This window comes from Chiloscyllium punctatum, chromosome 35 (genome assembly GCF_047496795.1).
Source record: "Chiloscyllium punctatum isolate Juve2018m chromosome 35, sChiPun1.3, whole genome shotgun sequence".
Taxonomy (NCBI): Eukaryota; Metazoa; Chordata; class Chondrichthyes; order Orectolobiformes; family Hemiscylliidae; genus Chiloscyllium; species Chiloscyllium punctatum.
In genome coordinates, this window is record NC_092773.1 from 36,920,112 (window position 1) to 36,931,514 (window position 11,403).

The following is an 11,403-nucleotide window of genomic DNA, read 5'->3' on the forward strand; positions in this document are numbered from 1 at the left end:
GCGCTAAATGCGGTAAAATGAGCGCAGAGAAGCATGACAGAACACAGCAGAAAAAATAAAAAATTGTGTAGGATTGTGTTGTTCAAAAGGAACGTTTCAGAGACACCTTGGCATATCATGAGGGAAGTAAGCAGGAGAGCAGCTGATTAGGTTATCTAATACTTGTGGCAATGAATCTGCATGATCTCCTCATACCTGTTGGCGTATTTGGTGGATGACGTAGGGGAAATGGAGAGTTCGGTAAAAATAGAATCGGCCTAAGAGCAATCACAAAGAATTGATTCACCAAGTGTAAAACACAAATTTGATATAATTTTAATTTTATCCAATAGGTAATTGCACTAATGGTCTTTATGCACATCAGAAGAAACAGCTCTCAGATGGTATGCTTTGGAGATCGATGTTAACAGCATCTGTTAGAAACGAAAATCGCTTCTTAATAATCGCTCTAGACAAATTCAGGAAAACAAAGTTTTATTAGCAAGTCTGCAGAGTCGGGCAGCCTTCTGAGTAAAAGGCGCGCTGAGGCTTACAAAGTTTCTCATTATATACAGTACAAATCCCTCCCCTCCTTGGCTCTAACAAGCCATGAGGTTCACATTCTTAAAAACATCATTATTCTTCGATTTACACCCTTATCACAAAGTCTGCAACAAATGCCTCCAGACCCTCCCCTTCCTGGCTCTAACGAGCCATGAGGTTCACATTCTTAAAAACATCATTATTCTTTGATTTGCACCCTTATCACAAAGTCTTCAGAGTCTCCAAAGTTGTTTCTCTCACCCTGCAGTATTATCAGTCAAGGACTCATTCTTCCCTGCCTGTGTTAATGGTTTCATCAATCAAGGGCCTGTTTGTTTTTACTCTGCTCACAAATTGTCAGCATTCTGCACAATTTAAACTATTCTACTTTTGAGTATACAAAATGTTTTAGAAAAGAAACAAAAGTTTTGTCTTTTATTATAGATCAGTCTGTGGTCCAGGCACATCTTAAAGTTTAAACCGAAATTACCTCTCACAATTCCACCCTTTTCTTTCTTTAAGATGTGCCTGACCAAGATAGCCCCCCCTCCTCAAGGGCCCGGGAAATCCTTGGTCTTTCGCAGCAACATCACTTTAAGTTCAGGCGTCCCATGTTGTGGAACCACCACTGCCTGGAGTCGGGAAATATTTTTCTGAATTAAAAACTGAATACAGGGAGTTAGGCAGGGTAATACGAGAAGAAGAATCATGCCCCCCCCAACCACCAGCAACGCCGTGCGCCACCAGCTACCACCTAGGAGACCATCCCACCATCCGATGCCACTAAGAGGACGCCAAGATTGTACTGGCACATGGGCCAATTTCCGAATTTCATCGGAAATTTTCAAAACCGCTTTACCATTATCGTCAATTTCTAGGCAGCAGTTAGTCAGGTTAAACTTTCCGCACACGCCCCCCTCCGAGGCCAACAGATAATCCAAGGCAAGACGGTTTTGATATATAGCAGCCATCATCTGATCCTGCTGCTTAGCCAGCAGCTCCAGGGCCAGGGCAGTCCGGTTAGTAATAACCTCTACGACTGCTTGGAGCCTGATAATTCGATTTAACATATAGATAGGAGTACGGTATCCCCATGATCCGTCCTGTGCCCATGTAGCTGGCCCGTAGTATTCAATAATCCGGGCCGGTGGCCACTCATCCCCCCAATCACCGACTTGGATATCCCTTGGCGACCTACGGAGGGAGTCAAAGAGTTTAACTCCCAAATCATCGCCTTCCTCCCGGGGTAATAGGAAGAACGCCGGTCGTATTAGACCCAGGAAGCATACCCCAGCCCATCCCATGGGCAGTGTGGAGTATGCCTGATTACCGCATATCCAAAATAGGCCATCTGGAGCAGGCCCTCCCTGCCTCACAACGTCATCCCACAGCTCCTTTACCACAGGGACGCCCTCATAAGGACCAGGACCACTACAATTCCAATATTCGGGCTCCTGGCCCCGTGCCAGAGTCTGGACAGGAGTATCCCAGCATCGACTCCCCTGACAACCACCACCCCAGGCTCTCATCATGTCATCGGAAGAATCAGCACCTAGTTCGTCAGAGGAGGAATCAGTACGTAATGGAACGCAATTTTGATGACCTCGGTTTGCAATGTACCAAGTAATATCCTCAGGCCACCATACTCGTGTGGTCGCATCCAATATACTCTGACAGGGACTAATTCCTACCTCCACGGTCCCCTTTCCTTCAACACATAACTGGCCCTCAGGGCTATTTGTCAGTCTCCACCCCTGGCTTTTCCTTTCGTTGACATGTGTCCAAGTGGTTTGAAGCAATTCCCATATGTCTAAGCTGTGACCAGTCCATGGCCATTGTTCTGACATATGCGGCCCCCCACAAACCCAGCAATTGCTAACATTTAAAACAGTGGCTATTCTAGAGGTGAGATCAATAAACAGGTTTTGTGTAACATCAGGGAGTTCAATTTTTCCTTCTACCTCTTTGTATACGGATGGCACTTTAGGGAGCACGACCGTTCCCTAACGGTCTTGCTCCTTCCCCAACCCCCGATCAGTGATCTGTATCTTGGTCTCCTTGACTCTGTCAACCTGCTCCCTGAGCAACACGGAGGATAGGTCCCACCTCCCAGTTTTGCTAATAGACACCCAGCGGTCATTTATAGGGCATCCACGGATTTTGCCACCGTATCCTTTATTATATACCTGATAATAGGGTCTCCCATCCTCCCAACATTCATGGCGTGCACTCACATCGTAACACCTATCGTCCACATAGGAATGGGACATAAATGATCCCGAGTAGATCCTACTCCCAAGCCTCACCGTAGTCCGACATTTGTCACATCTCCCCTCACCCTCCCCCACATACAGGAGTAAACTGATCAATATCCCCACCAATACAGTCCAAGTAGAGTTCATTATCGCTGTCTTTTCAGTTTTACCACCAACGGCTTGTCCCCTTGCTCGCATGTCCAAGTACTCTCTCCTTCTGGCGGAACAGGCCCCTTTATCCTCGATGCGTGGGCCCACCCTTTTTCTTTCGTCCGAACAGCTGCTTCAGTTGTTAACAGCACTAGGAACGGTCCTTCCCACTGCGGCTGGAGCTTTTCGGCCTTCCAGGTCTTAACAAGTACCCAATCTCCGGGCTCCACCTTATGCAGGAGGAAGTCGAGCGGCGGAGTGTGAGCCAGGAGACCTTTCCTCCGGAGTTCTCTTGGGCAAATTTGACCTCAGTGGGATCCCTCCTGCGCCACGTGGTGTACCACAGATTGAGGTCACCTTTGATATTGACGCAAATGGCATCTTGAATGTCTCTGCTGTGGACAAGAGCACTGGCAAAGAGAGCAAAATCACCATCACCAATAACAAGGGCAGGTTGAGTAAGGAGGAGATCGAGAGGATGGTGCAGGAAGCGGAGAGGTACAAAGGTCAGGATGATATGCAGCGTGAGAAAATTACAGCCAAGAATTCCCTGGAGTCGTACGCATTTAACATGAAGAGTTCAGTGGAGGAAGAGAAAACGAAAGGCAAGATCAGTGAGGAAGATAAGAACAAAGTCATCGAAAAGTGTAACCAGGCCATCTCCTGGCTGGAGGCAAACCAAACAGCAGAGAAGGAGGACTTTGAGCAGCAGTTGAAAGATTTGAAAAAAAATATGCAAGCCCATCATTGCCAAACTTTACCAGGGAGGTATGCCCGAAGGGCCATTCTCAGAACAAGTCAGAAAGGACCCTTCTGGTGGACCAACAATTGAAGAGGTTGATTGAAACTTTAACTCTCTTCAAAGTAATATCATTTTCAGTTGGTCTCTCTTCTCCACCATTCCATCCCCCCACCTCCCTGAAATTGCAACAGTCCTTTAGAATTTCTCGGGGCTTCTGTAAACCCAGTTGATTTGGACATTTGCACAGTTAGGTAAATGATGGCCTACATTTCTGAAGTTTGGGTGTTTAAATGGTAGCAATTAAACGTGTCAATGGTGAATTTTTCTGCAAACTGTTTCCTGTATGTTTTATACATTGAGTAGTTTACACCCTTTTAGCTGCTAATGGAGTTCTTTCTCAGTTTTCTGCACACTACAAGAATGCACCATATGATTCAGAAATTCAGTCAGTTGTCACTAATCCTGAGAAGTTATTGTTTAGACAGGTTATACTTACAGTTAAGCAAGCCAGCTATCCTTTCTGTCATGTAGTTGGAACAGTGTTCCCTTATAATAAATAGTATACAACAGAGATTCTATTTTCATACAGACCACAAGAAGGTGGTGTTATAACAATTGGCAGCCTTTGCAGACTTAATTTGTATGCAATTATTGGGGAAAGTAATCACAATTAAATATCTTTGGTGGAAAATGCATAACATCCGAGCAGTGACTATCAATAATACAATTTCTCTCCGTGCACAACCAATTTTCAGATGATGTCCTTTGTGTTCTCCAAAAGCTTGTTTAACCATTTGAATCATTAAGTGGATAGGACCAATTTTCATGCATTGTGTGTCTGTTGCTGTCATAAATGTTTTTTTGTTTGCAGCAAAATTTAAGTTTTTTTTTGATACCTTCCAGACATTGATTCTCTCACAATCTTTTCCATTTTTATGACTTTTCTTTCAACTCTGTCTGTTTTTTTCCTTGGTTAATCATTCTTTGATATTCCCTTCCTGGAATCATTTTTCCTCACTGAGGAAACTGGGAGTCATGAACTATTTTCATAAAAGTGTGCAGTTGTTCATTAGTTGTCTTTTCTATTAAACTTCTTTCTGAGTCCACTCCAGTTAACTCTGCACAATGCCTACCTTCTTCGAGTTTATAGCACAGTTGTTTTCAACCCAAGTTTCTTACTCTTAACATGAATGCTAACTTCTATCATATTATGGTCACTGTAACCTTTAGAGTTTATTTTTACTTTGTGATCACGTATTAAACCTTCCTCAGTATATATTATCAGACGCAAAATAGCTTGATTCCCATTTGGATGTAGAACATATGATTCTAGAAAAGTGTCCTTCTGACTTCCTTAGGCAACTTGATTTTCCCAATCTACATGAAAATTAAAATCACCAGTGATAAATATACTGCCTGTTTTTTTACACACCTTATTTTCTCCCTGAACTATTCTGTCCCAAAGAAAGCTACTGTTGATGGGTCTGTGGACAACTCCCAGCAGCATCTTTACCCATTATTTTTATAAGCTCCCACTTATATGGATTTTACAACATATGTTTCCAAGATCATTTCCTGCTACTTATACTTATTCTATCTACAAATAACAAAACATACCCCAGCCCATCCCATAATCGCCTTAGATCCCTTATTTCCCATTTCCGAGGACTTCGTATTTCTCCCGTGATAATCTATCACAATGTAGCCAATTCCCGGACCTTCAGTCCCGTGATCGCCCAGGTTCCTTTGCAGGCACCCCCGGTCTTTGGATTCCTGTGTCCTACGTCTCTGTGACACAGATCACAGGCACCCCGTAGGTACACGTTCCTCCGCAAACACGGTCTCTGCAAAATCCCTCACAGGCCAGCCCCGGTCTCTAGATACCTGAGTCCTACGTCTCTGTAGAAAAATCCACAGGCACCCCGTAGGTCCCCAGGCGTCCGGAAACACGGTCCCCGCAAGTTTTTCTTACCTGGGTTCGGTGCACCGAAATTACTCGATCGTTAACCGTCCCCACTGCCTCGGTTACACCCCTCCTTTGTTTTCCTGAGCCTCCCGGATATCACTCGCTCAAGCCGCGCGGGGCGACAAGCAAGGAATCAGGGACTGCTGAAATCAGCAGGGTGCACCTTCTCCGATGTCCTTCCTCAGCTCCCCCCGCGGCCGGAGTGTTGATCCCGGACGACGAGCCCCCAAGTTGTTAGAAACGAAAATCGCTTCTTAATAATCGCTCTAGACAAATTCAGGAAAACAAAGTTTTATTAGCAAGTCTGCAGAGTCGGGCAGCCTTCTGAGTAAAAGGCGCGCTGAGGCTTACAAAGTTTCTCATTATATACAGTACAAATCCCTCCCCTCCTTGGCTCTAACAAGCCATGAGGTTCACATTCTTAAAAACATCATTATTCTTCGATTTACACCCTTATCACAAAGTCTGCAACAAATGCCTCCAGACCCTCCCCTTCCTGGCTCTAACGAGCCATGAGGTTCACATTCTTAAAAACATCATTATTCTTTGATTTGCACCCTTATCACAAAGTCTTCAGAGTCTCCAAAGTTGTTTCTCTCACCCTGCAGTATTATCAGTCAAGGACTCATTCTTCCCTGCCTGTGTTAATGGTTTCATCAATCAAGGGCCTGTTTGTTTTTACTCTGCTCACAAATTGTCAGCATTCTGCACAATTTAAACTATTCTACTTTTGAGTATACAAAATGTTTTAGAAAAGAAACAAAAGTTTTGTCTTTTATTATAGATCAGTCTGTGGTCCAGGCACATCTTAAAGTTTAAACCGAAATTACCTCTCACAGCATCCAAAACCTAACCTTCACAATCACTCAGTGGATTCCGTTGTTGTTTAATCCATCCACATGAATCACAACTTCCCTTTTCACACAACTTGCTGGCACATGATCACTCTGCATTATTGAGTGTCTGCGTTTACAATGACGTGGGATCATTTCCAAAATTTAGTCAGATAGATGCAAATTTGAATTTAAAAATTTAATCCGTAATGTCAATGATTTTACTGCAGCAGCGTATAATAATTTAGGTCTAAACGACACAATGTTTCTGATTGATTCCTTAGTGCAACAGACAAATCCTTCAACTGTGTTTCTTCATGAATCGATGACGGAGTAAATATCTTTCCACACTCTGACAAGATGAACAGATTCTCTCCTTTGTGAAGTTGCTGGCGTCTATACGGATTGGATGACCAAGTGAATACAGACCCAGAGCAGGAGGTAGCTGGCTGGCTCCCCTGGCTTGTTAAGAATGTTTGAGTGTTTGCGTTGTGCCATGAGGTTGCACATTAAGTTGAAGTATGATCCCGCTGCTGCTCAGGGAAAGAATGAAGTGAAATTGTGTCTTGTAGACACTATGCAAACAGTTCAATGACATATCGTGAGCACTGAAAGGGCATGAACAGAAATAGAAGCAAATCTAAACAATGGTGCAGTACCACAACTACGGTAAAAGGAATTTCAGAGACAACAGGAGAAAACGGGAGGGTAGGAAGCGTCAGAGATAGCTGGCCAGATTGTTTCATTCTTCATCGCAAAGTCTCTCTATGAGTCCCTCACCCTTGTTGGAGGTAAGGATGGAGGATAGAGGTACATACAGACTCGTTTAAAAATCTGCATTGCAGAGATTTGATGCAGACAGTATACATCGTCTATTTTAGATAAAGTTGATTTTTTAAAGCTGGAAAAGATAACCAGACTAAAGATATTTATAGACATTACCAGAAACAGGTCTCAGTAAGTTTATTGTGGAAACAAATGTCAACTGCCTCAAATTTCTATGCTTATATACAGAAAGTGACTGTTGTTCATTAAATGTTGAAGAAACAGATCATCCTTGTAAATAAACTGTGCAGGGAGACAGTTTCCCTCAGGTGCGAACTTGAACATGTGCAACGATTTTCTAAAACCGAGTCCTCCAGAGACACAATTACAATTAATTTCTAGAATAAGAACACTTTCAATATAGCATGATTTAAGAACATCTTTGCAAGCATCCAAAGATCAATGTGCATTGATTGGGGTGAGCAAGAGAAAGCATAAACATGTAGCTGTGGTTATTTGTAAACTTTCTGGTGTCTCAGTGGTCGGTGTGACTGAATAAACCTCTTTCCTCACATGGAGTAAGTGAATGGTATTTCTCTGATGTGAATTGGCTGTTGTGTTTGAAGTTTCAATGTCTGAGAGAGCTCCCTGCACACAATCAGAAGAAGTGAAGGGCCTGTCCCCAGTATGACTGTGATGGTGAGTTTCTTGCTTGGATGGGTAAAGAAGTAACTTCCCCGCATTCCCACATTTCAATGGTTTCACAAAAGTGTGAGTGTTTGGACATTTCAGATGAATTATTCCAAAAGTTGCCATATGCAGATCAAGGGGTTCCCTCCCTTGTAAGTAATGCTTTCGCCTTCAGTGTACGGAATCCTGAGTCAGCATGATTGTGATAAAGAGTGACTGTAAGATGCGGGTGTGGTTCCATTTTGAATTGTCTAACTATAATTCGTCCTTTCAAGACATAAAATCAGCATAGCGGTGAGGGAAAAAAAACATGAACGTTCACACTTTATAAAATACAAGAAAGAAAAGTCGATCATTTGTAAGCTGATACTGGGGAGAAAGAAGACAACGTAATGCCATCATACATTTCATTATACCTCTGCAATGCAAACAGAGGCCAGTCGGGCCGTCGAATATTCACTGACCCTCTGAAGATTATCCCACACAAACCCAGGACCCCCACCACACTCTGCCCATAACTCGACATTTAGCACGGCCGATCTGCCTACTCTGACCATCTGTGGATTATGTGATGACACCAGGGAAACCCACACAGATATGGAGAAAAAGAAACTCCACACAGGCAAGCATGAACCCAACATTAGAATTAAATACAGTTTCGTGGTACTGTATGCAGCTGTGAAGACCACTGTGCGACATTCCTCACCATTTTAACTCAAAATGGATTAAAAGGCTCAGTAGAAATAAATGTTGTGAAAACATTAAAATTGTATATGTAAAAGACTCCTTAAACCTCTCTGACTTCCTCCTGTTATCATGATGAATTAACTGGCATCTTTTCCAATACTGTTTCGCATTGGTTTTATGTTCCTCAATGATAAATTTTCATATGCCTGAAAATACAAGTTGGGTTTCAACTATATCCAGAATGCGATATAAATGCGCACTAGTGTTTGCAAACATACATACATAAAAGTTCGTTTATAATTACAACCTAACAATTGTCAAAAAGTCAACATCATGTGAGCACCTTCAGCACGTGCATGACAGTGGTTCACGTGGCTCATTCTCGAAGGCTCGACAGCCATCTCAGAAGCGAGGTCTTCTTCTCCAACGTTGACTTCATATGGGATTAAGGCTTTATTCAGAATGAAACCTTCAGTGCAACAGGATGAAACAATTCGATAGAAATAAATGTTATAAAAGCAGCCTAATCAACACTGGCTAGGCAGTGACCATTAGAAATCCCCATGTACATCATAATTTCATTCACTTGACAATCGCGTATTAAAAATCAGTAGATCCCTCTGCATTCAAATTCTTCCGGGTTTAAACACAACAGATTCTCCGTCATTTTCACTCCAGAGAAAACTGCTGCACAAATAAACCACCTAACAAGCAGCTGTCACCACCATCAGAATCTAAGAAGCACTCAGCCATGTCTGGGACTGACAGATGCAGGAAGGATATGGAGAAGTGATTTTATCAGACAATTACATACAGACACACATTGCTCGGGGGCACCGTTCTATCAAGCAGTCAGCAAAATGGAACCAGGGAAACAACCACAAACAGGAGGAGGAGCACGGACAGAGCCGGACTTGATATTACTCCCACAATGGGGGGTGGCATTGCTAATTAGAAATGGTATAACGGCTGCAGAAAGGAAGTTTGAGGGGGATCTGCCTCTGGAGGTAGTATGGGCTGAAGTCAGAAATAGGAAAGGTGCAGTCATCTTGTTGGGTGTTTATTATAGGCCCCCCAATAGCAGCAGAGATGTGGAGAAACAGATTGGGAAACAGATTTTGGAAAGGTGCAGAAGCCACAGGGTCGTAGTCATGGGCGACTTCAACTTCCCAAATATTGATTGGAAGCTCTTTAGATCAAGTACATTGGATGGGGCGGTGTTTGTGCAGTGTGTCCAGGAAGTTTTTCAAACGCAGTATGTAGAGTGTCCAACCAGAGGGGAGGCCATATTGGATTTGGTACTCGGTATGAACCGGGACAAGTGGTGGGCTTGTTAGTGGGTGAACATTTTAGTGATGGTGACCACAATTCTGTGACTTTCACCTTGGTTATGGAGAGAGATAGGTGCGCACAACAAGGTAGATTTTAAAATTGGGGGAAGGAAAATTACGATGCTGTAAGACAGGATCTGAGGAGCATACGTTGGGAGCATAGGCTGTCAGGGAAGGATGTGGTGGAAATGTGGAACTTTTTCAAGGAGCAGATACGACGTGTCCTTGATATGTATGTACCGATCAGGCAGGAAAGAAATGGTCGTGTGAGGGAGCCTTGGTTGACGAGGGAGGTTGAATGTCTAGTAAAGAGGAAGAAGGAGGCTTACATAAGGTTGAGGAAACAGGGTTCAGACAGAGCAGTGGAGGGATACAGGATAACCAGAAGGGACCTGAAGAAAGGGATTAGGAGAGCTAAGAGAGGGGATGAAAAATCCTTGGCGGATAGGATCAAGGATAACCCCAAGGCATTCTATGCGTATGTGAGAAACCTGAGAATGACGAGAACGAGGGTAGGTCCGATCAAGGACAGCAGTGGGAGACTGTGTATTGAGTCGGAAGAGATAGGAGAGGTCTTGAACAAGTACTTCTCTTCAGTATTTACGAACGAGAGGGACCGTATTGTTGAAGAGGAGAGTGTGAAACGGACTGATAAGCTAGAAGAGATACCTGTTAGGAAGGAGGATGTGTTGGACATTTTGAACAACTTGAGGATAGACAAGTCCCCCGGGCCTGACGGGATATATCCTAGGATTATGTGGGAAGCAAGAGAGGAAATTGCAGTACCGTTGGCAATGATCTTCTCGTCTTCACTGGCAACGGGGGTGGTACCAGGGGACTGGAGAGTAGGGAATAGGGAATAGGGATAACCCCGGGAATTACAGGCCAGTTAGTCTTATTTCTGTGGTAGGCAAAGTAATGGAAAGGGTACTGAGGGATAGGATTTACGAGTATCTAGAAAGACACTGCTTGATTAGGGACAGCCAGCACGGATTTGTGAAGGGTAGGTCTTGCCTTACAAGTCTTATTGAATTCTTCGAGGAGGTGACCAAGCATGTGGATGAGGGTAGAGCAGTGGATGTAGTGTACATGGATTTTAGTAAGGCATTTGATAAGGTTCCCCATGGTAGGCTTATGCGGAAAGTCAGGAGGCATGGGATAGAGGGAAATTTGGCCAATTGGATAGAAAACTGGCTAACCGGTCGAAGGCAGAGAGTGGTGGTAAATGGTAAATATTCAGCCTGTAACCCAGTTACAAGTGGAGTTCCGCAGGGATCAGTTCTGGGTCCTCTGCTGTTTGTAATTTTTATTAATGACTTAGATGAGGGAGTCGAAGGGTGGGTCAGTAAATTTGCAGATGATACGAAGATAGGTGTAGTTGTGGACAGTGAGGAGGGCTGTTGTCGGCTGCAGAGGGACTTAGATATGATGCAGAGCTGGGCTGAGGAGTGGCAGATGGAGT

The 11,403-nt window shown here is 43.7% G+C and overlaps 1 protein-coding gene and 1 pseudogene across 1 annotated transcript; one reads left to right on the forward strand and one right to left on the reverse strand.

Moving 5' to 3' along the window:
• Positions 1 to 457: 457 nt before the first annotated feature.
• LOC140459808 (endogenous retrovirus group 3 member 1 Env polyprotein-like) lies at positions 458 to 6,417 on the reverse strand. The gene is made up of 2 exons (XM_072554338.1): positions 5,642 to 6,417; positions 458 to 3,337 (listed from the first exon to the last, which is right to left on the reverse strand). Exon 2 carries the CDS (start codon positions 2,367 to 2,369, stop codon positions 1,074 to 1,076), a length of 1,296 nt encoding a protein of 431 aa, XP_072410439.1. The 5' UTR covers positions 2,370 to 3,337; positions 5,642 to 6,417; the 3' UTR covers positions 458 to 1,073.
• Positions 2,974 to 3,772, forward strand: LOC140459811 (heat shock 70 kDa protein-like; annotated as a pseudogene).
• Positions 6,418 to 11,403: the final 4,986 nt, after the last annotated feature.